Consider the following 27,880-nt stretch of genomic DNA (forward strand, 5'->3'; position numbering starts at 1 on the left):
AAGGATGTATTGGCCTTGGAGTGGATGCAGTGCCGATTCATCAGAATGATACCAGGTTTTAAAAGTGTTAATTTGATGAAACCAAAAAAAGAGGGTGATTGATGCATGTCAGGTGAATTCTTCAAGTGAGATCCAGGCCAAATACCATCAGTTGAGAGGGAGGTGAAGAGGAAAATTAGACTGGCAAAGACAGAATATGAGAATAGAATGACAGTCAACATAAAGGGAACACAAAAATCTTCTACTGCTGTGTAAATACTAAGTGGGCAGTAAGAGGTGGAGCAGGGGCTATTGGGACAAAGAGAGCAATATACGCTTAGAGGTGCAGGACAAGACTATTATACTTAATGAGTACTTTGCATCAGTGTTCACTAAGGAAGAAGAATCTGACAAAATATCAGTAGAAGCAGAAAGAGTAGAGGGAATGGATAGGGTAAAAATTGAGAGCGGGGAGGTGCCTAGGGTACACAAGACTCTGGTCAGGATGGTTTGCATCCCAGGTTGGTAAAGGTGTGGAGATAGCAGAAGGGCTTGCCATAATCTTCCCTAGATACAGGGAAGGTGCCAGAAGATTGAAGAATGGCAAATGCGACAACCTTATTCAAGAAAGAGTGTTAAGGACAGTCCGAGCAATTACAGACCAGTGAGTTTAACATCAGTGGTGGATAAGGTTTTAGAAACAATAATTAGGGGGGGGAAAATCAACAAACACTTGGAGACATTTGAGTTAATTAAGGATAGCCAGCATGGATTTGTAAAAGGCAGATCATGCTTGACTAATCTAATTGAATGTTTGGTGAAGTAACAGAGAAGGTTGATGAAGGGAATGCAGTGGATGTTGTCTATACGGATTTTAAGAAAGCATTTGATAAAGTACCACATAAAAGTCTGGTTAACAAAACTGAGGCTCGTGGAATAGGAGAGGCAGTGACCAATTGACTTAAGGACAGAAAACAGCGAGTCCTGGTAAATGGTTGTTTTTCAGACTGGAGGATGGTATACAGTGGTGTTCCCCAAGGGTCAGTGCTACAACTACTGCTTTTTTTTGCTATATATAAATGACTTGGATCTTGGAATACAGAGTAGAATCTCAAAATTTGCTGATGATACCAAACTTGGAGGTGCAGCAAACAGTGGATGATATGAATCACCTGCAACAGGACATAGATAGGCTAGCAGAATGGGCAGACAAGTGGCAGATGGAATTTAATACTAACAAGTGTGAGGTGATGCATTTTGGCAGAAGGGATCTGGAGAGGCAATATATACTTAATGGCACAGTTCTAAAGTGTGTGCATGAACAGAGGGACCTGGGGGTGCATGTGCATTGATCTTTGAAGGTGGCAGGACATGTTGAGAGAGTGATAGAAAAACATATGGGATCTTGGGCTCCATAAATATAGGCATTGAGTACAAAAGCAGGGAAGTTATGCTGAGCCTTTATAAAGCTCTGGTTAGGCCCCAACTGGAGCAGTGCATCCTGTTCTGGTCACCACATTTCAGGAAGGATGTGAGGGTCCTTGAGAGGGTGCAGAGGAGATTTACCAGAATGGTTCCAGGGATGGAGGATTTTAGTCACAAGGTTAGGTTGGAAAAGCTGGGGTTGTTCTCCCTGGAGCAAGGGAGATTTAATAGAGGTGTACAAGATTATGACAGGCTTAGATTAGATTAGATTAGAGATACAGCACTGAAACAGGCCCTTCGGCCCACCGAGTCTGTGCCGACCATCAACCACCCATTTATACTAATCCTACACTAATCCCATATTTCTACCACATCCCCACCTGTCCCTATATTTCCCTACCACCTACCTACACTAGGGGCAATTTATAATGGCCAATTAACCTATCAACCAGCAAGTCTTTGGCATGTGGGAGGAAACCGGAGCACCCGGAGAAAACCCACGCAGACACAGGGAGAACTTGCAAACTCCACACAGGCAGTACCCAGAATCGAACCTGGGTCCCTGGAGCTGTGAGGCTGCGGTGCTAACCACTGCGCCGCTGTGTTAGACAAGGAAAAACTGTTCCCATTATCTAATGGTGCAAGGACTAGGGGACACAGATTGAAGGTTTTGGGCAACAGATGCAGGGGGGATGTGAGGAAGAACCTTTTTACACAGTGAGTGGTAATGACCTGGAACTCACTGCCCATGAGGGTGGTAGAAGTGGAGACAATCAATGACTTCAAAAGGAAATTGGATGGGCAATTGCAGGGCTACAGGGATCAAGCAGGAGAGTGGGACTGACTGGATAGCTCCATGGAGAGCCGGCATGGATTTGATGGGCTGAATGGCCTCTTTCTGTGCCATAAATGACTGAAATAAAGAAGACAGGTTGCATAGACTTGTCTTGTATTCCCTCGAGTTTAGAAGGTTGACAGGTGATCTGACTGAGGTGTTTAAAATGTTAAAAGGATTTGATACGAGTAGGTACAGAGAAAATATTTCCTCTGGCTTGGGGGTGGGTGTGTGAGGGGTGTTGGGGTGGGGGTGAGTCCAGAACTAGGGAGTATAACCTGAACATTACAGCCAGGATATCCTGGGGTGATGTCATGGAGCATTTCTTCACATAAAGAGTCGTGGAGATCTGGAACTCTCCCCCACAAAAGACTGTTGAGGCTGGGGGTCAATTGGCAATTTGAAGACTTAGAGATAGATTTTTGTTGGGATTTACTGGAATGTTCCCAGGGGTGAGAGACTTCAGTTACATGGAAAGACTGGAGAAGCTGGGATTATTCTCCTTACAGCAGAGAAGGTTAAGGAGAGATTTACTAGAGATGTTCAAAATCATGAAGGGTTTTGATAGAGTAAGTGAGAAGAAACTCTTTCCAGCGGCAGGAAGGTCGGTAACCAGAGGGCACAGATTTAAGGTGATTGAGAAAAGAACCAGAGGCGACATGAGGAAACATTTTGTTAATGGAGCGAGTTGTTGTGATCTGGAACGCGCTGCCTGAAAGGACGTTGGAAACAGATTCAATAATAACTTTCAAAAGGGAATTGGATAAATACTTGAGGGGGAAACTTTTGCAGGGCTACAGGGAAAGAGCAGGGGAGTGGGACTAATTAGATAGCTCTGGCAAAGAGCCAGCACGGGCACGATGTGCTGAATCACTTCTGCTGTTTTGTACTATGATTCTAGGAATACGGAGAGCCTGAAACAACTTAACTGGTTCACAATTCTCTCCTTACTCTGCCTCAGACAAAACAGCCACCTGGCCCTCTTTTAAGCCACTAGTTCAAAAAACTGAGTTTAAAACTGACAAGTGGTTTATAATTATTTATTTAAACGATTAGCAAGCAAAAAGCTTTTATGGTAGCATCAAGAAAAAGTCCTTTAATTCTACAGCACATTGTCCAACACTGCCCTCTAGCTTAAAACAAATATTTTCCACTACTGAAAACTGATCTGAACATCTCGCCACATTGTTGAAGTATTGTGCTGTATCGCGAGATGCTTTGCATTTTGACCATTTCCTGTTTTCAGCTCAGTTTCACACTGACGAAATAGGTCAAACTACTTTGCCTTTTATTGAAGTTTTGGGATCACATTATCCGATTCCATTGGTCTGTAATTAAGGCCACGGGTGTGTAATAAGAGAGAAAATTTCTAGTCTTAGTGGTTTGAAAAGAGTACATCTGACCCAAAAAAAAAATGATAATCTCTGCCAAAAAAGTTCCATTTTTCATACTATTAATAATTGTAAATGTCACATTCAAAAAGGCAATCTTGGCCTTCAGGAAAACCAAACTGATAGGAACACAAAAGATAACCTTGTAAAATATTATTTCTAAGCTACCGGCAAAATATTAAGCCAAGTTAACGATGTAGGATCGATTATTATTTAAAAAACAAAGCATCAATTGTTGACATGAGGACTAATCACTCTACTCCTCCCTAACTCCTCTCACTAGCCTGAATGTTAAACCGAAACCTCGTCTGCCCTTTCAGGTGCACGTAAATGATCCCAAGGCCACTATTTTGAAGAGCAGGGAAGTTCTCCCAGTGTCCAGGTCAATATTTATCCCTCAGCAACATCACTTAAAAAAGATTGTCCGGTCATCATCACATTGCTGTGTGCAGGATCTTGCTGTGCGCAAATTCACTGCCACATTTCCTACAACAGTGACTACACTTCAAAAACACCTCATTGATGGTGAAGCACTTTGGGCCATCCCGAGATTATGAAAATGCATGTTTTTCTTTCAATCCCAAGTACTGAGCTTCCTTATAACCTCCAAGAGCAGCACAAGATCTTGTCTGCTTCATTGGAATTGTCAACAATGTCAAATTTACTGGCACAAGAAACAGTAGTTACAGGAAACATCAATAATTATAGAATTATAAAATTGTACGGCACAGAAGGAGGCCATTCAGCCCATCGAGTCTGTGCTAGCTTTTTTGTGGAGCAGTCCAGTTAGTTTCCTAGCTCTTTCCCCATAGTCCTACAATTGTTTTCTCCTTCAAGTATTTATCCAATTCCCTTTTGAAAGCTGCTATTGTGTCTGTATCCACCGCCCTCTGAGGCACGCATTCCAAATCCTAACCACTTGTTGCATCAAGAAGCTTTCCCTCATGTTGCCTCAGGTCCACCTGCCTATCACCTTAAATCTGTGCGCCCTCAATATCAACCCTTCAGTCATTGGAAACAGTTTCTCTTTATTTACTCTACCCAAACCCTTCACGGTTTTAAACAATAATTTAACATGATTGCTAACAGCAGCAGCAAAGAATACACAGACCATGTTTGAAAGGAAACAACCAGAGAGTTTGTTACAATGCAGCCTCCTCAACTATCTAAGCAGGTCAGGCAGCATCTGTGGAGAGAAAAACAAGGTTAACGTTACAGGCCGGTGACATTTCATCACAACTGAGTTCTGATGACCTGAAACGTTAACTCTGTTGCTCTCTCTCCACAAATGCTGCCAGACCTGCTGAGTATCTCCAGCATTTTCTGTTTTTTTATTTCAGATTTCCAGCATCCGCAGTATTTTGTTTTGTTTTGTCTCAACTACCTCCCTTCTAACTGGCCCATTTCATGTGTCTCCTTTCAAGTCCTCTCATATCCTATCATATCTGTCAGTGCATCTTGCTGCCCTAAGGATTCTTCCTTGGGTGCCTCCTATTCTGACAGCACATGCTGCCCTGTGTGTCAGAGTACGGGTAGTGTATTGGCTATGTTACTTGACTAATAACCCAGAGAATGTAGACAGTTTGAGAATTTCAATTCAGTTTAAAAAATCTAAAAATAAAAAGCTGGTGTCGGGAAAAGTGACCATGAGCTCTTGGATTCTCATTGGAAACACTTTCTTCATTAATGTCCTTTAGGGAAGGAAACCTGTCATTCTTCCCCAGTCTGGTCTATATGTGACTCCAGTCCCACACTATTATCATCGCAAGCCACTAGTTAAAAGATTGAACAGGCTAGGGCTCTTTTCTCCAGAAAAGAGAAGGTTGAGGTGACCTGATAGAGGTCTTTAAAATGATGAAAGGGTTTTGACAGGATCGATGTAGAGAACAAGTTTCCACTTGTGGGAGATTCCAAAACTAGAGGCCTTAATATAAGACAGTCACAAATAAATCCAATAGGGAATTCCGGAGAAACTTCTTTGCCCCCAGAGAGTGGTGAGAATGTGGAACTCACTACCACAGGGAGTGGTTGAGGTGAATAGTATCGATACATTTAAGGGGAAGCTGGATAAACACATGAGGGAGAATGGAATAGAAGGATATGCTGAGAGGGGGAGACAAGGAGGAGTGGGAGGAGGCTCATGTGGAACATAAACACTGGCATGGACCTGATGGGCCAAATGTCGATTTCTGTGCTCTAAGTTTTATGTATTCAGGACAACGAAGGGATGGGCAATAAATGCTGGCCTTACCAGCAGACGCCCACATCCCAATTAATTAAAAATATATATTGTTATCTAACTACCCTCACAACTATTTTGTTCCTTCTGTGCAACCAGTTACTAATGCGATCTCACCCATGATACTCGCGGATCATAATAAAGAAAAACTTGCATTTCTATAGCACCTTTCACAACCTCAGGACATCCCAAAGCTCTTTACAGAGTACTTTTGAAGTGTAGTCACTGTAGGAATGTAGAAAACACAGCAGCCAATGTGCACAAGGCAAGATCCCATAAACAGCAAAGTGATAATGGCCAGAGAATGTGCAGTGATAGATGTTAGCCAGAACCCTAGGAAGTACAGAAAGTACAGAGGTGTACCTTGGTGTACTTGTCCATAGATCACTGAAGGCAGCAGCACAGGTAGATAAGGTGTTTAGGAAGGCATATGGGATACTTGCCTTTATCAGCCGAGGCATAGAATATAAGAGCAGGGAGGTTATGATGGAGCTATATAGAACACTAGTTAGGCCACAGCTGGAGTACTGTGTACAGTTCTGGGCACCACACTATAGGAAGGATGTGATTGCACTGGAGAGGGTGCAGAGGAGATTCACCAGGATGTTGCCTGGGCTGGAGCATTTCAGCTATGAAGAGAGACTGAAAAGGCTAGGATTGTTTTCCTTCGAGCAGAGAAGGCTGAGGGTGGGACATGATTGAGGTGTACAAAATTATGAGGGGAATTGATAGGATAGATAGGAGGAAACTTTTTCCCTTAACGGAGGGGTCAAGAATCAGGGGACATAGATTTAAGGTAAGGGGCAGGAGGTTTAGGGGAGATTTGAGGAAACATTTTTTTACCTAGAGGGTGGTTGGAATCTGGAACACACTGCCTGAAGAGGTGGTAGAGGCAGGAACCCTCACAACGTTTAAGAAGTATTTAGATGAGCACTTGAAATGCCATAGCATACAAGGCTATGGGTCAAGTGCAGAAATATGGGATTAGAATAGGTAGGGGCTGCATGGCCGGCATGGACACGGGCCGAAGGGCCTGATTCTGTGCTGTATAACTCTATGACACTGGGGAGAACTCCCCTGCTCTGCTTCAAAATAGTGATATGGGATCTTTCACATCCACCTGAGACAGCCTGGGGCACTATTCCACGAACAAGGGAGTTCTTCCAGTGTCCTGGCCAACAGTTCTGTCTCAAGCAACATCAGTAAAAAGAAACATGTGTGGGATCTTACTATGTAAATATTAGTTTCTGCGTTCACCATGCAGATCAGGTGACTGCACTTCAAAATGAGTTGATTGTTAATGAATTGCACTGACACATGCTGATGCAAAAGGAGCTGTAAATGTAAGTTCTTCATTCCCTCAATAAACATCAAATAAAAATCCAATGAATAATTTCTGACTACAAACCTTCTAATTCCAGTACAGCTATAAATCTTTTTACTTGAACTATGTTATTGTATAAATAAATTACCCATCAATGAGTGTACATATGATTGGAGAAATGGGCTCAACGGCTTCCATCTCATCCAAGTTCCATTTTTCAATCAGTGTATACATTAGTAAAAGTAAATTCAGTGTACTTTTGAACCTTGCTGTGTCATATCACCCATCTTGCAGAGTCAGAATTGGGCTGCTCAAGTTCTATATCACACTAATACTGGCACCACCTAATGAAAAGGACTAATGTGCACAAAATCTTATCAATTTCTTTTCATAGTGAATAATTATGACAATTCATTCACAAGGAGATGTTTTTAAACACTTGCACATAACACATAAGTTTCCACCTTTTTTCATAGTTCCAAATCAGTTAATACGAGGTTAAGTGTGTAACTAAATATAAACAAACAATGCAGTTTACAGCAAGATTGAAGGAGATATTGTGAATTTTAATCTGGAAGCATTATTCTTCCCAATTACGAAACCTATAGACTTGTATTGTCCCTTTAGGCAGATCTTACCTGTGTTCTGTGAGTACACTGACAGCGAAAGGGTGGTTGGCACAGTATGTGAGGTACAGCGACTTCATCTGAGGCAGGAGGTTAAGAAAGCAGCCACCAACTTTCTGCTGGGATTCTGGCAGCCTGAGAATCAAAGAAATTAAGAAGTTAAATCTAATGATGAACCGATGGCAACAGCCATATTAAACTCAACGGTTCCTTCGGTTAAACTGAGTTAACGATTCAGCCCATTTCTATCTATCAGTGCGACTTTTCCCCCCCGTGAACGTTGGGATGTGCGGAGTTAAAACAGGTCATTACCTGGTAACTGATCTCATTTCAGTTTCTGGGAGTCTTGCTGTGCGCGAACCAATGGCTGCATTGCCCTGCATTACAATCACGACCAGAAAATGTCTGACTGGTTGTAAAGACATGAGCACATAAAACAAGCCAATATTCCCAGTGGAGTACTGAGGGGGCGCCGCACCGTCGGAGGATGAGGACCAAGGGAGTGCTGCACCGTCAGAGGGTCAGCACCGAGGAAGTGCTGCATCGTCGGAGGGTCAGCACCGAGGGAGTGCTGCACCGTCAGAGGGTCAGGACCGAGGGAGTGCTGCACCGTCAGAGGGTCAGGACCGAGGGAGTGCTGCATCGTCAGAGGGTCAGCACCGAGGAAGTGCTGCACCGTCAGAGGGTCAGGACCGAGGAAGTGCTGCACCGTCAGAAGGTCAGGACCAAGGGAGTGCTGCATCGTCGGAGGGTCAGCACCGAGGAAGTGCTGCACCGTCAGAGGGTCAGGACCGAGGGAGTGCTGCATCGTCGGAGGGTCAGCACCGAGGAAGTGCTGCACTGTCAGAGGGTCAGGACCGAGGGAGTGCTGCACCGTCGGAGGGTCAGGACCAAGGGAGTGCTGCACCGTCGGAGGGTCAGGACCGAGGGAGTGCTGCACCGTCGGAGGGTCAGGACCAAGGGAGTGCTGCACCGTCGGAGGGTCAGGACCGAGGGAGTGCTGCACCGTCAGAGGGTCAGCACCGAAGGAGTGCTGCACCGTCAGAGGGTCAGCACCGAGGGAGTGCTGCACCGTCAGAGGGTCAGCACCGAGGGAGTGCTGCACCGTCAGAGGGTCAGCACCGAGGGAGTGCTGCACCGTCAGAAGGTCAGGACCGAGGGAGTGCTGCACCGTCGGAGGGTCAGGACCGAGGGAGTGCTGCACCGTCGGAGGGTCAGCACCGAGGGAGTGCTGCACTGTCGGAGGGGCAGTACTGAGGGAGCACTGCACTGTCAGAGGTCAGTACTGAGGAAACGCTGCAAGGTCGGAGGGTGGGCACTGAGGGAACGCTGCACTGTCAGAGGGTGGACAGAGGGAGCGCTGCACTGTCGGAAGTGCCATCTTTCAAATGAGACATTAAACTGAAGCCCCACTTGCCCTCTCAGGCAGACATGACAAATCCCACGGCACTAAGAAGAGCAGGCGCATTCTTCAGAGCGCCCTGGCCTCAACCAACATCACTAAACAAATTAATTGGTCATAAGTCACTTTGTTGTCTGTGGAATCGTGCTGTGCGCAAATTAATCACTGCATTTCCTACACTGCAACAGTGCCTTCATTTCTAAAGTACTTCATAGGATGTTGTAGAGTGCTTCACAGTCAGAGTTCTATTTATTGACCACCAATGGAGAATATATCTGCTGCGTTTCCATGACAACTCGATTGGTCTGTTGGGAGCAGTGTCCTCAATGGCCTTAGACTTTATGGCCATTAATTTCTACGGGCCTTAACTTTGGCAGGAGATCCACCAGGAGCGACAAGCGGGGTTCCAACAATTACAGCAGACAATTGGGACAGCCCCCAACAGAAATGCAACTCTTCATCTTTATATTAATGAATGTATCACATCTATATTTTCCTGTGTGGCCATACTGGAGGGTTTATCTAAAACATCACCAGGGGACACTGTTCCTGCACTGTGCTGAAGACACACTGTGTACAGTCTTACAATGAAGTCTCACATCTACACACTCACCTCTCAAACTTATCAACATGCTTTGTGTGAAGAAGTTTCTTTGAAGAGCAGTGCCTACTGCAGCAGCCATTTTATACACAGCAGAACCAATTGACAAAACTGCATATTCCACAATATTGTTCTGATGAAAGCTCACTGACCTGAAACGTTAACTCTGTTTCTCTCTGCACAGGTGCTGCCTGACCTGCTTAGTATTTCCAGCACTTTCTGCTTTTATTTCAGATTTCCAGCATCCGCAGTATTTTGATTTTATATTTATTCTATTAATGTTGACTGAGGGAGAAGTGTTGGCTCAGATACTAAAAATCCGTCCGAGACTCTGAGCAGACAGATTGGGCCTCATTTTAATGCTGAATATGTGAATGGTCATATTCTACAATAGAGCACACCCTCAGTAACTGCCCTACACCTAGCGAGGGGCATGAACACATGACCTTCCAATTTAAGAGATGGTTAAGCAGAGATTTGATAGAGGTGTTCAAAATCATGAGGGTTTTGTTAAAGTAAATAAGGAGATACAGTTTCCACTGGCACAAGCGTCAGTACCAGAGGACACAGATTTAAGATAATTCGCAAAAGAAACAGCGTGGAGTTGAAGAAAAATATTCGTATAAGCAATTCTCAATTGCTTTACATAAAATGCCATACACTGACTGTCCTTCAGACGTTTCAACATCTTCTCTGATCAATTCCTCCATTCCTCTAAATACCCACTGCAATATTCACTGCTGATTCAGTTCGCAACTGGCATCTAGTACCATCTGCTCCCTCTGCCCCTTCTCCTTAAACAGCCTGCCATCTGCATTATGGGAAGGAAATACAAATGCTTTCAGAAGTTTGCATCTCAGAAAATATAGTCAAGTACATCAAGTGTGTTATTAAGGGTTTAAGCAGAAATACACACCAATTAGAACTGTGCAGGACTGGTCAGATCTACAACAGGCAGCTATCATTTATCTATTCTCACCACTCCCTCGCTCCGCTAATCTTCTCCATTCCTGAGGATGCTGACTCCTCCCTCGGGGATCGGCTCCCACGAGGATGCAGACTCCTCCCTCGGTGATCGGCTCCCACATGGTGCTGATTCCTCCCTGGGGGATCGGCTCCCACATGGTGCTGACTCCTCCCTGGGGGATCGGCTCCCACATGGTGCTGACTCCTCCCTGGGGGATCGGCTCCCACGAGGATGCTGACTCCTCCCTGGGGGATCGGCTCCCACGAGGATGCTGACTCCTCCCTCGGGGATTGGCCGCCATGAGGGTGCTAACTCCTCTCCGGGGATCAGCTCCCACATGGTGCTGACTCCTCCCTGGGGGATCGGCTCCCACATGGTGCTGACTCCTCCCTGGGGGATTGGCCGCCATGAGGGTGCTAACTCCTCTCCGGGGATCGGCTCCCACATGGTGCTGTTCCTGTATGCTGTGGCCTTTTACTAGTTTGCAAGCCTTTACTGTCAATGGGCTATTCAACAATGCACAAACGAGCTAGATCATGGGACAGACTGCATAGTTCCATAGACAGCCAGCATGGACTCAATGGGCTGAATGGCCTCCTTCTGTGCTGCAAATGACTCTATGACTAGGGTGCACTGGATACTGATCAGTCAATGGAATCCCTGACTTTTGTTTCTCTCCCTAATCCAGTTGTGAGGGGGCTGGGATAGCAAGCGCTGGATTCAATTTGAACCCTGTTATTGAATCAACTAACTCAACAACACAAGCTGGGGTCAGTTCTGGATTTTCCTTCTCTATGTGGATCAGATACTCAATGACTAAATGAATAGGAGGGTCAGTAACCTGTGGCCACAGATTTAAAATGATTGGTCAAAGCAGCACAGATGAGATGGGGAAATTTTTTTTTTTTACTCAGCGAGTTATGATGATCTGGAATGCGCTGCCTGAAAGGGCAGTGGAAGCAGATTCAATTATAACTTCCAAAAGGTGAATTTTTTCTTGTTATTTTCTTGGCCATCCCTAATTGCCGTTGAGGTGGCGGTGAGCCGCTTTCTTGAACTGCTGTAGTCCATGTGGGGTAGGTACACCCACAGTGCTTTTATTTTCTGTAGCAGTTTTGATGAAACTGAGTGACTTGCTAGGCCATTTCAGAGGGCAGTTAATAGTCAGCCACATTGCTGTGGGTCTGGAGTCAGATGTAGGCCAGACCTGGTAAGGACAGCAGATTTCCTTCCCTAAAGGACATTAATGAACCAGATGGGTTTTTACAACAATTTGGTAGTTTCATGATTATTAATAAGATGAGCATTTTATTCCAGATTTTATCAATCAAAGAACAAAGGAAATTACAGCACAGGAACAGGCCCTTCGGCCCTCCAAGCCTGCGCCGATCCAAATCCTCTAACTAAACCTGTCGCCTATTTTCTAAGGGTCTGTATCTCTTTACTTCCTGCCCATTCATGTATCTGTCTAGATACATCTTAAAATACGCTATCGTGCCCTCCGCTGGCAATGCGTTCCATGCACCCACCACCCTCTGCGTAAAGAACTTTCCACGCATATCCCCCCTAAACTTTTCCCCTTTCACTTTGAACTCGTGTCCCCTTGTAATTGAATCCCCCACTCTGGGAAAAAGCTTCTTGCTATCCACCCTGTCTATACCTCTCATGATTTTGTACACCTCAATCAGGTCCTCCCTCAACCTCCGTCTTTCTAATGAAAATAATCCTAATCTACTCAACCTCTCTTCATAGCTAGCGCCCTCCATACCAGGCAACATCCTGGTGAACCTCCTCTGCACCCTCTCCAAAGCATCCACATCCTTTTGGTAATGTGGCGACCAGAACTGCACGCAGTATTCCAAATGTGGCCGAACCAAAGTCCTATACAACTGTAACATGACCTGCCAACTCTTGTACTCAATACCCCGTCCGATGAAGGAAAGCATGCCGTATGCCTTCTTGACCACTCTATTGACCTGCATTGCCACCTTCAGGGAACAATGGACCTGAACACCCAAATCTCTCTGTACATCAATTTTCCCCAGGACTTTTCCATTTACTGTATAGTTCACTCTTGAATTGGATCTTCCAAAATGCATCACCTCGCATTTGCCCTGATTGAACTCCATCTGCCATTTCTCTGCCCAACTCTCCAGTCTATCTATATTCTGCTGTATTCTCTGACAGTCCCCTTCACTATCTGCTACTCCACCAATCTTAGTGTCGGCTGCAAACTTGCTAATCAGACCACCTATACTTTCCTCCAAATCATTTATGTATATCACAAACAACAGTGGTCCCAGCACGGATCCCTGTGGAACACCACTGGTCACACGTCTCCATTTTGAGAAACTCCCTTCCACTGCTACTCTCTGTCTCCTGTTGCCCAGCCAGTTCTTTATCCATCTAGCTAGTACACCCTGGATCCCATGCGCCAATCAGTTGAATTTAAATTCGTCCAGTTGCTGTGGTGGGATTTGAACTCATGTCTTCACAGCATTAGTCCAGGACTCTGGATTAACTAGTCCAGTAACATAGTCACAGTGCTACCATTCCCCTATTTATTGAATAAATACTTGAAGGAGAAAAATTAGGTGAGTGGGACTAATTGGATAGCTCTTTCAAGGAACTGGCACAAGTACGATGGGCTGAATGGCCTACTGTGCTGTATCATTCTTTAAGTGTAATGTGCTCAGGAGGACCCATCGTTTCCAAAGCTCTCCGGCACTGGGGGGGGTTTCCTCACCTCATGTCTGGCTCTGTTGTAGACTCATTGATAAAGATTGATCATTGTGATAGGTCAACAACTTCATTACCATTGGCTCATGTGATTACCAGGATGGTAGGTGGTGAACTGGATGGACCCTGGTCTGTTTCCACCTAGCTATCCCCATGTTCCTTTAAACTCAGTGTTATGGCAACAGCTTTCTGAATAGCTCTTTGCTTCTTCTTTGACCTCCTTATCTCGAGAGACAATGGGTAAGCGCCTGGAGGTGGTCAGTGGTGTGTGGAGCAGCGCCTGGAGTGGCTATAAAGGCCAATTCTAGAGTGACAGGCTCTTCCACAGGTGCTGCAGAAAAATTTGTTTGTCGGGGCTGTTACACAGTTGGCTCTCCCCTTGCACCTCTGTCTTTTGCTTACATCTATAAAAAGAATATGAATTCACTGCAGGTTGATCCTGTACCTTTGAATAAGGCATCTGCCCATTGCAAACTGTCCGGGTAATGGGCAGGTTTTCCTGGGCTGGAAATGGATGAGTTGGGTTGCTGCAACAAAGGGATTTGGGTTAAGAACAACACATGGTCAGACAGACCAACACCCAGGTACAGGAAAAGGAAAATCAACACAAATACAAATGTGCACAGAGAGACTGTAAACCCAAGCTAATAATAAATTGGTGGCTGAAAAAAAATCAAGGGAAATGGTACTGGGGACTTTCAGTAAAGTCCAGTAATGGTCAAGAGGTTATAAAGTATTTGTCAACCTACTTAGTGCATTCCTCCAACGTCTGGTACAGGGTTTGCTGAAATGAGCAGATTTCTTCCAGGTTCCCTTTCAACGCAACAATGTCAGCAGCAGATAATCTGGAACAAAAGCCAAGAAAGTGTGAAGAGAAGAAATGACTGGGACAGGGAGAATGATCATTAAACTGCCAATTCGGCTCCTTGACTAAAGATTTGTTTTTAAATGCTACACCTGGGATGAGGGACTCCAGTTACTCAGAGAGACTAGAAAAGCTGGGACTGTTCTGCTTAGAGCAGAGGTGATTAAGGGGAGATTTATTAGAGGTGTTCAAAATCATGAAAGGTTTTGATCGAGTGAATAATGTGAAACTGCTTTCAGTGGTAGGAGGGTAGGTAACCAGAGGTAGAGATTTAAGATAATTGGCAAAAAAAAGAGGTGAGATGAGGAAAAATACATTTATGCAGAGAGTTGTTGTGATCTGGAACGTGCTGCCTGAAAGGGCAATGGAAGCAGATTCAATAATAACTTTCAAAAGCAAATTGGATAAATACTTGAAAAGGAGAAATTTGCAGGGCTCTGGGGAAAGAGCAGGGGGGAGTAGGATTAATTGGATAGATCATTTAAAGAGTTGATAGAGGCATGATGGGCCAAATGGCCTCCTTCTGTGCCGTTTGTTCTATGAGCTTAATCCCAGCTTTTGATCTCTCCACATCACTCACATCTTAGTACACTCACTGTGCAGGAACATGCAAATTGATTTCTGCTGCAATGATTCACCTTAGACAAGTAGTATTTAATATCAAAGAGAATTAAAGCAGAAATTTCACACGTTATGCTTCACGACGTAAGCTCCTACTGCAGTCTTGACTGGCCTTGCCATACAAAGGTATCTCCCCAGTTTGCCAGTCCCATCTGGGTTTCCCAGGCAGAAACCTACCCAAACTTTGGAAGTGTTGTTCAACAAACAGCCTTGATCATGTTTTTGAGTACATCTGTCCAGCCAAGTCGATGCAAGTCTGTGAGCTTGGGTGCACAGAACTTAGTGAGAGACAGAATTTGGGCAGCTGAGCTTTGAACAAGTTGGTGTTTGTGACAGATGGAAAAGGGGAGGCCAGCAAGGAGGGCATTGGAGGAATTGAGTCCCGAGATTACAAGAGCGTGCATAGGGCACAGAGGAGTTGAGGTAGGGCTGAGGTGGATAACTTATCCTCAGGATGTGGGCGTCACTGGCAAGGCCAGCATTTATTGCCCATCCTTAGTTGCCCTAAGAATGTGGTGGTGGTGGTGAGACATTTCCTCGAATGGCTGCAGTCTGTATTCTTTGCTACAAACTGACTGCCTTGCTCAATCACTCGAGGGCAGTTAAGAATCAACCACATTGACGTGGGACTGGAGTCACATACAGGCCCAGACCGGGTAAGGACGGCAGCTTTCCTGCCCTAAAGGACATTCTTGAACCAGTTGGGTTTTTAACAACAATCTGACAGCTTCACGGGCACTGTTACCGAGACCACATTTTAATTTACAGAATTTTTAAAAAATGAATTGAATTTTTCTCCAACATTCTTTGCATTATTAGTCCAGTAACATAACCAGTACACTACCATACAGTGTGACGACACACAGGCCAGCATGTACTGTCGGAATAGGAAGCACCCACAGATGGATCCTTGGGAAGCTTTGGGGAAGGAAGTTGCACTGACAAATAGGACAGGAGTGGAAACTTTGAAAAGGGAGCCATGAAATGGGCCAGTTGCAAGAGAGATGGTTGAGGAGACTGCATTGTTCTTGTAACAAACACTACAGAGAGATGGAGCAGGTCAAGAAAGGGCAAGACCCCCATGACCAGTCACAACAACAAAACTCACATAACTGTGTGAATGATTTTGATCTGATTTAAGATCTCAGACTAAACCCATGTGAAATATCTATTTCAATACGAATCAGACATTAGGTGTCACTCTGTTGGATTGTCTCCATCGTCTTCTGATCTGCATCGAGTTAAGATGAAATCAAGCTGAAAATCACACTACGTGAAACGCAACATCAACACTATGGATTCTAAACATTTGAGATACAAGACTGTCCTACTACAACAGGGCTGTCCAACATACAGCCCATGGGCCAGGATCCGGCCCGTCAAAAGTATCCATTCAGCCCACGGATGTATTTCAAAGATGAGAAATTTCCCAATGGCTTCTACTTCCAAACTGGCTTTTAAAAAGCATCATGATGTCACTTTCACAGCTGACATTGGGAACAGCGGTTTCCCAACTTCGGACAGCTTTGGGGTTTCAGGTGGGCTTTTAAAATAAAGTCGAAAACTGCCAGAAATCCCCAAATCTGTCCAAATTTGGGAAAACGCTGTTCCTGCTGTCAGCTGTGAAAGTGACATCATGATGCTTTTTAAAAAGAACTGATCAATCACAAACCCAGATGGTGCTTCCAGTTAAGCTGCTATGCTGGGCAGAGAGAGAGGGGGAAGAGGCAGACAGAGAGAGAGAGGGGGAGGGGCAGAGAGAGAGAGGGGGAGGAACAGCGAGAGAGCGGGAGGAAGAGAGCGAGAGAGCGGGAGGAAGAGAGCGAGAGAGCGAGAGAGCGGGAGGAAGAGAGCGAGAGAGCGGGAGAGCGAGAGGAAGAGAGCGAGAGAGCGAGAGGAAGAGAGCGAGAGAGCGGGAGGAAGAGAGCGAGAGAGCGGGAGGAAGAGAGCGAGAGAGCGGGAGGAAGAGAGCGAGAGAGCGGGAGGAAGAGAGCGAGAGAGCGGGAGGAAGAGAGCGAGAGAGCGGGAGGAAGAGAGCGAGAGAGCGGGAGGAAGAGAGCGAGAGAGCGGGAGGAAGAGAGCGAGAGAGCGGGAGGAAGAGAGCGAGAGAGCGGGAGGAAGAGAGCGAGAGAGCGGGAGGAAGAGAGCGAGAGAGCGGGAGGAAGAGAGCGAGAGAGCGGGAGGAAGAGAGCGAGAGAGCGGGAGGAAGAGAGCGAGAGAGCGGGAGGAAGAGAGCGAGAGAGCGGGAGGAAGAGAGCGAGAGAGCGGGAGGAAGAGAGCGAGAGAGCGGGAGGAAGAGAGCGAGAGAGCGGGAGGAAGAGAGCGAGAGAGCGGGAGGAAGAGAGCGAGAGAGCGGGAGGAAGAGAGCGAGAGAGCGGGAGGAAGAGAGCGAGAGAGCGGGAGGAAGAGAGCGAGAGAGCGGGAGGAAGAGAGCGAGAGAGCGAGAGGAAGAGAGCGAGAGAGCGGGAGGGGGAAAGGGAGGGGGGAAAGGGAGGGGGAAAGGGAGGGGGAAAGGGAGGGGGAAAGGGAGGGGGAAAGGGAGGGGGAAAGGGAGGGTGAAAGGGAGAGGGGATACACACAGTTAACGAGGACAACACAGGGGGGAGGACACAGAGAAGGGGGCCTAGGTAGACAGGGAGTGAGAGTGAGAGACAGAGACAAACAGAGAGAATGATCAAGATCACTCCTGACAGATGGACATCTATCTGGAATACTCCGCATCACTACAAGAAGTGTGTGGGCAAACACTGAATACTTGTGCAAGCAAAAAAATACCAGGTATCTCAATAAATCATTGTCCAATAGAGTGACAAGAAAGTAAGTCAATAAATTAATCTTCTCATTTAAAGCTTCTTTACAAATATGCACATTTGTTGTTGCTTTGATCGATAGTAAGATAAATTTTTAATGACTTTATCTTTCCAAAATGGTCTCACCGGCCCCCTATGTAAGACAAAAATTGTGATTTGGCCCCCCCACACGAAAAGGTTGGACAACCCTGTACTATAACAACAATCTGCATTTATATAGCACCTTTAAAATATTAAAACATCCAAAGGAACTTCACAAGAACATAATCATACATTAGGACAGGTGACATAAAGCTTGGTCAAAGAGGTAGGTTTTAAAGAATATCGTAAAGGAGAGAGAAGTGGAAAGGTTCAGAGAGGGAATTTCAGAGCTTGGGACCTCGACAGCTGAAGGCATGGCCGTCAATGGTTGAGCGATTAATATTGGGGATGCTCAAGAAGCCAGAATTGAAGAAGTGCGGTGATCTCAGAGGGCTGAGGATTGGAGGAGGTTAGCAATAGGGAGGGGCATGAAGATGAGAATTCTAAAATCAAAGCCTGGCTGCACTGGGAGCCAATATAGTCAGTGAGCAGAGGGGTGATAGGTGAACAGAACCTGGTGTGAGTTAGAATACTAACTTGTCATTGACCTGCAATGACCGCAGGTATGTGTTGAGCAAGACCTGCAGCTCCTTTGCATAATCTCGTTCATTGTCCAAAATATTCTGTATAACCTGTGGGAAGAAAAAGACATTTATAAAATGTTAATGTAGCAACACAAGCACAGTCTAAAGATCTATGTTTATTTCATTTTCAAGTGCAAATGGAATCTAATATGTTTCGAGTTAAACATCTGCTCTACCTCGAGAATAATGATTTCTGGCCCATTCCTGTATTCTTGCTCTAGAAACAGAGGTAATTACTTAATGCTCACCCATGCTATTTATATTATTATTTAATTAATCAGCACTTACAAATAAGGTGGACTCTTGAATAAATAGAGCTGGTTAATTTTGACTTCATAGAGATCGATAGATTTCTAGATGTTAAAGATATCAAGGGATGTGGGGATGTGCGGGAAAATAGCATTGAGGTGGAAAATCAGCCATGATCTAGTTGAATGGTGGAGTAGGCTCGAGGGGCCGAATGGCCTCCTCCTGCTCCTATTTCCTATGTTCCTATGACTAATATAGAATCTTAAAGCACAGAAAGAGGCAATTTAGCTCATTGTGCCTATGCTGGCTCTTTGAAATTAGTCCCACTCTGTCACTCTTTCCCTATAGGGCATTTAAGTGGTCATTGGATAGACATATGGATGTAAATGGAATAGTGTAGGTCAGATGATTGGCGCAACATCGAGGGCCGAAGGGCCTGTACTGCGCTGTAATATTCTAATTCTAAAAAAAAAAATGCCATAAATAAATCTTATTCTCTTCCATTTCTCCAAAGCTAAGCATAATATTTAATGTTTGTAAAAATAGGTCATAGAAAATGTTGCCCATGCCACTTGTGAAATAATGATTCGGACACAAGCCTCAAACCATTGCAATCATTCTTGCAGCTTAACATGATTTGGTGTCACAAAAATTACATCACAGATGGAGGCTATTTGGTCCATCGTGGTTGTTTGATGCTAGCTGTTCAACCACTGATTTGCCCTGTAAACAGAATAAATTTATAGCTCTTTTGAAACTGCAATAAAAAGGAATGAAATGTGACGTGTGGTGGAATGAAATGTGACGTGTGGTGGAAGAAAGATCAGCAAGCTTGAGTTCATATTCAAACTCCCGGCAGCTGTGTCCTGTGCAATTGTAAAGCGTTATATTACTGATCAAGGGGGGCGCACTTAAGAAATGTTGCACAACACTGCTTTTGATTGAAGTCGCAGCTCTCTGCTTTATAGAGCTGGCAGTGCAGAGAGATCATGTTTAAATAGTCGCCCGCAATTCCTGACAAGCCCTAAACATCATCAGTTTGCAGCCCATAGTGGGGAGAGTGAATTCACAGCGGGGGACAGCAAGAGAGATTGACATCTATCTACACGATTGATAAGGTTCTGGAATAGTCCTTCTCCCCTCCTGTTACCCTGCCATCACCCCAACCACCCCCCCCAACCCACCCAAAACCCCACACAGTTAGAAACAAAAATCAGTCTTGTGTGTATTTTAAAAATTGATATTATTGCTTGGGAGACTGGTTGAGGGATACCAGACATTCACAAGCTGTTCTAAGAATATCCAGATTTAAACACAACCAGCAAGTGAGCTCACCATGACCTTCTCCCGATAAGGTGACTGCCAAACTCTGTTACCTTGTCTCTAACATGATGACTTCATTCAGGAACCGGGCTGCTGGTCATCGACATTTCCATATAATGCCCAACAATTTGAAAAAATAAACTGGGAACATTTAAAATCTCCAAGTAAAGCCTGTGCTCTTACTAAGTTTCATGATAATTTCTAGCCAGAACAGCGACTTTCCCAACACAGAAGGTAAAAAGCTGAACAGCCGCATGCCGAGAGTTACTCCTGGTCTCTCCTGATCTTTCACAGGATACGCTAGTTGTTAATCTGTTAATTGTGTATCAATTGTTTGATTATATGTAGGTGGAGGGTGTTAATTGGGGTCTTACTTGAGCACTTTATAAGCAGACACTCACTGAGACTGGTGAAGGGTTTGAGTGAGGAGTTACATGTTTGTAATCCTTTTACTCTGTACGATAAATGTGAAACTGAGTAAAGATAGGCTCCAGCATTATCCTTCCATGACGAGCTTTCTGGAGTTTGACACTGGTGTACTGGTTATGTACTGAAGTAGTAATCGAGGGAATGCAAGTTCAAATCTGAACTTGAGAGTTTGAATTTGAATTTAGTTTTTAACAAGTGATCATGAACTGTCGGATTGTTGTTAAAAACCTCAACTGATTCACTAATGTCCCTCTCGGCAAGGAAACCTGCTGTCCTTACCCAGTCCGGTTAAGTGGGTGAATCTGATCTGTCCTCTAATGGCCCAGCAGGACACTCAGTTTACATCAAACTGCTCTCAGGACATCTTCATTCTTTGGCCTCCTTGTCTCGAGAGACAATGGGTAAGTGCCTAGAAGTGGTCAGTGGTTTGTGAAGCAGCGCCTGGAGTGGCTATAAAGGCCAATTCTAGAGTGACAGACTCTTCCACAGGTACTGCAGATAAAATTGGTTGTCGGGGCTGTTACACAGTTGGCTCTTTCCTTGCGCTTCTGTCTTTTTTCCTGCCAACTGCTAAGTCTCTTCGACTCGCCTCTCTTTAGCCCCGCCTTTATGGCTGTCCGCCAGCTCTGACGATCACTGGCAACTGACTCCCACGACTTGTGATCAATGTCACAGGACTTCATGTCGCGTTTGCAGACGTCTTTAAAGCGGAGACATGGACGGCCGGTGGGTCTGATACCAGCGACGAGCTCGCTGTACAATGTGTCTTTGGGGATCCTGCCATCTTCCATGCGGCTCACATGGCCAAGCCATCTCAAGCACCGCTGGCTCAGTAGGGTGTATATGCTGGGGATGTTGGCCGCCTCGAGGACTTCTGTGTTGGAGATACGGTCCTGCTACCTGATGTCAGTGCACCATTTTCCCACACTCTCTTGGCCAGTCTGGACATAGCAGCGGACACCTATCCCATGCTAGGGATGGGTAATAAACTTTGGACTTGCCAGCGAGGCTAACATCCCGAGAATTAATTTAAAACAAGAGAGAATTGCATAAAGGAAATTTTCTTTCCAGAGATGGGATAGGCCACCTAAAATATAGCCTTCCCTTTGTACAAACATTTTGTGATGCTCTTCAAAAGCTTCAAGAGTTAGAATCATAGAATGGTTACAGCATAGAAGGAGGCCATTCGGCCCACTGTGTCCATGCCAGATCGCTGCAAGAGCAACTCACCTAGTCCCACTCCCCTGCCTTTTCCCCGTAGCCCAACAACATTTTCCTTTTCAGATAATTCAGATAACATTCACTGCAAAAAAATGTTTTTCCTCATGACCCCATTGCTTCTTTTGCCAATCACCTTAAATCAGTGTCCTCTGGTTCTCAACCCTTCCGCCAACGGGAACAGTTCATCTCTATCTACTCTGTCCAGACCCCTCATGATTTTGAACACCTCTATCAAATCTCCTCTCAACCTTCTTTACTCTCAGGAGAACAGCCCCAACTTCTCCAATCTATCTGTGTAACTGAAGTCCCGCATCCCTAGAACCATTCTCGTGAATTTTGTCTGCACCCTCTGTAATGCCTTCACATCCTTCCTACAGTATGTTTCCCAGAATTGGACAAAATACTCTCGTTCAGGCTGAATAAGTGCTTTATAAAGGTTCACCATAACTTCCTTGCTTTTGTACTCTATGCCTCTATTTAGAAACCCCAAGATCCCATATGCTTTATTAACCACTTTCTCAACCTGCCCTTCAATGATTTGTGCAGATATATACCCCCAGTGTTTCTGCAGGAAAATCTTGTGCGTGGTCTGGTGTTGAGTCACACACACAGCATGACTGTCCCAGGTTTGATCCCTCACCTACACTGCGTTGCTCAATCTGAATTGGAAATGGTGCAAGAGCTTTGCAAACAGCCTCGACATACCTGGGCTAGGAAGGGAGAAGAATGATGCCCAATTCTTCCTCTACTTAGCACCACTGGGACATGTGTGCCGTGCTGAAAAGTGTGGTCCCTTCTACTGTCGAGTCTTGGTGATTCAAAAGGGACATCTGGGCAAGAAAATGCTAGCAATGACAGAGCCATGCCCATCGTGAAATGAAGAACTTGTGTTTCTATAGCGCCTATCACAACTTGAAGAAGCCTCAAAGTGCTTCACAAACAATGAAGTATTTTTTGAAGCGTAGTCATTTTTGTAATGTTGGAAATGAGGCAGCCAATTTGTGCATAGCAAGATCCCACACATTGAAGTGAGATCTTATTTTTGGTTGGGAGATAAATATTGGTCAGGACACTGGGAATATCTCCCCTGCTCTTCATTGAGCAGTGGCCATGGGATATTTTACGTCCACCTGAGAGGGCAGACAGGACCTTGGTTTAACATCTTATCTGAAAGACGGCACCTCTGACAGTGCAGCACTCCCTCAGTACTGCACTGGGAGTGTCAGCCCCAATCCGAGGGTTGAGGAATCTAGGACTAGGGTACATAACCTAAAAACAAGAGCCAGACATTTCAGGAGAGAAGTTAGGAAACACTTCTACACACAAAGGCCGGAATTTTGTCAGGGTGGTCGGAAAGCCCCAATGATGACAGGCCCAAAAACCGGGGGAAACCCCACCTTGGCTGTTTCCGGGACCCCCAGCTGCATTTTGGTCACATCCAGCAACTAATTAGTTGTCGTTGGGGCTCCCGTCCCTTTAAAGGACAACAGCCCGCCTTCAAGAGTTGCCAGCCAATCAAAGGGCCAGCAACTCTTCAATCTCAGCTGTGCCACTGGGAGCGATGACCATTGGTGGGACTGCAGCAGCTGAGAGGATACAGCAATGGACACTGCCCTCGCAACAACGTGTGTGGGATCTAGGAAGATGAGGAGGCCCACACCACTGACAAGCCTGCAGGGAGACAGCCAGGGTTCACGAGGCAGTCTCCCCATGCAGCGGAGGACGCCCCCATTCCTCCCAATCAGTAAAATGCCAGTGGTGGCGGGAAGAGGCCCTTAATTGGCCACTTAAGGATAGGAAACACATTCAGAGAGAAAGCAAGAGAGAGTCAGAAGTGAGCCACATATCATTTTAGAGAGCTCAGTAAGAGATGGTCAGGAGTCACTATCAATATCACTACGAATCATGAAATCTTTGATTTATTTTGAGTATGTAATTTTGAAAAAAGGCAGGATTTCTTTCCAAAAAAGAGTTTTAAAAAACTCCAGGTGGCTGAGCCTTTATTGCTTCATAGAAAGATTGTGGCCTTTGTTCATGGGGTAACTTACTGTGCTCCAGTGTAGTGCAGAGTGTAAATGCCAAAGTCTTGTGCGTTGCAGGTGTTAATACAGTGCAATTCTGTAAATTGCTTCAGGCCATTTAATTCAAAGGCAGGAACTGCTCATAAACATATAAAGGAGGAGAGGAAAAGACTAACTTGGCCATCCACACTGTGCCATCCAGACAGAGTGCAGCTTTTGGGCACCATCTACCCTCCTCAGTCAGGGAATCTTCTGAAAGGGACCATAAACCATTTCTAAAACTCTGGGAAATTCTTTCCCATCCCCTGAAGGTGAGAGAACAATCTCCAGGAGATGACAATGAACAATATGAGTGACGGTCAAGAATCAATGCTGACAAAGAACCAGAGGGGGAGATGAGGAGAAATCATTTTACACAGTGAGTTGTTGTGATCTGGAACGAGTTGCCTGAAAGGGCGGTGGAAGCAGATTCAATAGTAACTTTCAAAAGGTAATTGGATAAATAGTTGAAAAGGAGAATTTTACAGTACAATGGGGCAAGAGCAGGGAGGGGGAGTGGGACTAATTGGAAAGCTCTTTCAAAGAGCCTGCACAGGCACGATTGGCCAAATGGCCTCCTTCTATGATGTATCATTCTATGATTTTAATTCCAGTTACCTTACCCCAGCCCCTCCCGTTAGCAGTAATTAAAAATGCTCCTTAGTCTCAGGAACATGTCCAACTCCCCTGGGATGGGCTATGGGGAATCTAGGGCGGCACAGTGGCGCAGTGGTTAGCACCGCAGCCTCACAGCCCAAGTGACGCGGGTTCGATTCCGGGTACTGCCTGTGTGGAGTCTGCAAGTTCTCCCTGTGTCTGCGTGGGTTTCCTCCGGGTGCTCCGGTTTCCTCCCACATGCCAAAGACTTGCAGGTTGATGGGTAAATTGGCCATTATAAATTGCCCCTAGTGTAGGTAGGTGGTAGGAGAATGGTGGGGATGTGGTAGAGAATATGGGAATAATATAGGATTAGTATAAATGGGTGGTTGTTGGTCGGCACAGACTCGGTGGGCCGAAGGGCCTGTTTCAGTGCTGTACCTCTAAATAAAAATAAATAAATAGACTAACTGCAAATCCCATTGCTGTGAGATGTCAGACTCGAGTGTAGTTTGTTTTTGTGGCTGTGAGTATAACCAGGTGTGTGGGGGGTGGAGAAGTGTCTGTGGAGACTTCTGAACCTGTGGAACATTACTCCATGGTATTTTTTGATAGGTATTATCTTTAAAATTCATCTGCTCACCTTCAAAATACATGCAGATGACTGCAGGATGTATCTGCTGAAGGCTGTTCAGACAAGAGCTACATGTACAGATAGCTTATACATTCCTAATGAAACTCACTACCCGAGGAGTAAAATTCAAGATGACAATCTGTTGCCAAGGGAACTAGGAGATTGGACCAGTCACTGTGCAGTACTTCCAGATGTGGCCTGGTTTATAGAAAGCCTCCTCCTCACGCAGTCGATTAGCTGATGAGAGCTCATGTGAGCTGTAATTTATAAATTGTATTCTAGTATTCCCCTAATTCACTATAGTTTATAACTCTATACCTGATAGTGAAAGCAAATTCAAGGATCTGTTTTAGCCCATTATACCTCTGGTCTGTCTGGAATATTCCCATCAGAGAATAGATGGAAGAGATAACATGAATCCCACAGACATTCCAATAATGTAACTTCAGACAGCTCAAAAAAGAAAAGAAATGATAAATTTTGTGGGCCACTTAACGGATTCTCCACAATGCCCATTTTATGGCAGTAATTGAGTTTGGCACTCTCAAAGTAGGACATCATGTTTCCCCCAATTCCAAGAGGCAAATGAGTTTCTTTTCAAACTCCTTTATGTGTCAGCCTTGGCTCAGTGAGCAACGCTCTCACCTCTGAGTCACAATGTGTGGGTTCAAGTCCCACTCCAGACACTTGAGCACAAAGTCCAGCCTCGCACTCTAGGATAGAACAGAGGGAGTGCTGCACTGTCAAAGGGTCCGTGCTGAGGGAACGCTGCACTGTGGGAGGGGCAGCCCTGAGGGAACGCTGCACTGTTGAAGAGGCAGTCCTGCGGGAACGCCGCACTGTCAGAGAGGCAGTCCTGCGGGAACGCCGCACTGTCAGAGAGGCAGTCCTGAGGGAACGCCACACTGTCGCACAGGCAGTCCTGAGGGAACGCCGCACTGTGGGGTAGCAGTCCTGCGGGAACGCCGCACTGTCAGAGAAGCAGTCCTGAAGGAACGCCGCACTGTCGGACAGGCAGTCCTGCGGGAACGCCGCACTGTGTGGTAGCAGTCCTGAGGGAACGCCACACTGTCGGACAGGCAGTCCAGAGGGAACGCTGCACTGTGGGGTAGCAGTCCTGAGGGAACGCCACACTGTCGGACAGGCAGTCCAGAGGGAACGCTGCACTGTGGGGTAGAAGTCCTGAGGGAACGCCGCACTGTCGGACAGGCAGTCCTGCGGGAACGCTGCACTGTGGGGTAGCAGTCCTGAGGGAACGCCGCAGTGTGGGAGGGGCAATCCTGAGGGAACGCCGCAGTGTGGGAGGGGCAATCCTGAGGGAACGCCGCAGTGTGGGAGGGGCAGTCCTGAGGGAACGCTGCACTGTGGGAGGGGCAATCCTGAAGGAACGCCGCACTGTTGAAGAGGCAGTCTGAGGGAACGCCGCACTGTTGAAGAGGCAGTCTGAGGGAACGCCGCACTGTTGAAGAGGCAGTCTGAGGGAACGCCGCACTGTTGAAGAGGCAGTCTGAGGGAACGCCGCACTGTTGAAGAGGCAGTCTGAGGGAACGCCGCACTGTTGAAGAGGCAGTCTGAGGGAACGCCGCACTGTTGAAGAGGCAGTCTGAGGGAACGCCGCACTGTTGAAGAGGCAGTCTGAGGGAACGCCGCACTGTTGAAGAGGCAGTCTGAGGGAACGCCGCACTGTTGAAGAGGCAGTCTGAGGGAACGCCGCACTGTTGAAGAGGCAGTCCTGAGGGAACGCCGCACTGTGAGAGGGGCAGTCCTGAGGGAACACTGCACTGTGGGAGGGGCAGTCCTGAGGGAACGCTGCACTGTGGGAGGGGCAGTCCTGAAGGAACGCTGCACAATCGGAGGAGCAGTGACTCAGATAAAAGTTAAACTGAGACCCTGGCAGTCCTTTCAGGTGGATATAAAAGATGCCACGGTGACTATTTTGAAAAAGAATGGGGAGTTTTCCCTGGTGTCCTGGCCAATATTTAGTCTTCAATTAACATCACTGAAACAGAATATCTGGTCATAATCAAATTGCTGTTTGTGGGACCTTTCTTGTGTGCAAATTAGCTGCCGTGCTTCCAACATGACAATAGTGACTTCATGTTAAAAGTACTTAATTGGCTGTAAAGCAATTTGCAACGTTCTGAGGTCATGAAAAGTGCTACAGAAATGCAAGTTCTTTCTTTAAAAAGGAAGATTGAATCATAGACTTCAGTGTCTCCCATCTGCCCCCTTTTGCCATGTGTTTGAGAGATTTTAAAACCAGGCCATAGGCCATATTACATATTGATATCAATTAGGTAGAAAGTAAGACTGAGGGAGCTCTGCACAAAACATATGCTGTCAGATGTAAAGACTGTCCCTGCTGAGAGAACTGTGTGAAGACCCTGCTGCTAAACAGACGAAGCCAGAGCTTTGATGCAGAATATGAGAGAGAGTTGGGGGAGAATCCTATCTTGCAAATGCTGTGCTTTCCTCCAATGGATGAATAGCCCCAGTAATTTATATTTTAAAAAATGATAGATATTGAAGTAGCTTTGGCCGACTGTTCTGATTTTTGCAAATAATTTACAGATGATCATATTTCGCAGTCGATATTTTATTAGACAGAATTATACCAGTGCAAACAAGGATAAAAAAGGCACTTACCAAACTGTAATAATTCTTGGTAACTGAAGGCGTCTCAAATCCTTTGACAGATTTGGGGGAAAGTGGCTTATCTGCAAATAAAAATGTTTGCTGAATCATTTAGTAAAATTTTACAAATGACAGACTAAACTCCTTATAGACTGCAATGAAAATGAAATATGCCAACACCCTGTATCAGACAGTATTCTCCAGGAGAATGCAGCAACACCCTGTATCAGACAGTATTCTCCAG

General features: G+C 45.7%; 1 protein-coding gene across 5 annotated transcripts in view; it reads right to left on the reverse strand.

Annotated features, from left to right (window-relative positions):
• LOC137377470 (rho guanine nucleotide exchange factor 6-like) overlaps positions 1 to 27,880 on the reverse strand; it is a 272,593-nt gene that overhangs the window by 51,214 nt on the left and 193,499 nt on the right. For all 5 annotated transcript variants that reach the window (XM_068047087.1, XM_068047084.1, XM_068047085.1 and 2 more), the window contains 4 exons: positions 27,649 to 27,719; positions 18,443 to 18,537; positions 14,278 to 14,373; positions 7,832 to 7,954 (listed from right to left, as the gene is read on the reverse strand). In XM_068047087.1, coding sequence (XP_067903188.1) covers positions 7,832 to 7,954; positions 14,278 to 14,373; positions 18,443 to 18,537; positions 27,649 to 27,719 — 385 coding nt within the window. The remainder of the gene's footprint in view (positions 1 to 7,831; positions 7,955 to 14,277; positions 14,374 to 18,442; positions 18,538 to 27,648; positions 27,720 to 27,880) is intronic.

This window comes from Heterodontus francisci, chromosome 15, assembly GCF_036365525.1.
Source record: "Heterodontus francisci isolate sHetFra1 chromosome 15, sHetFra1.hap1, whole genome shotgun sequence".
Taxonomy (NCBI): domain Eukaryota; kingdom Metazoa; phylum Chordata; class Chondrichthyes; order Heterodontiformes; family Heterodontidae; genus Heterodontus; species Heterodontus francisci.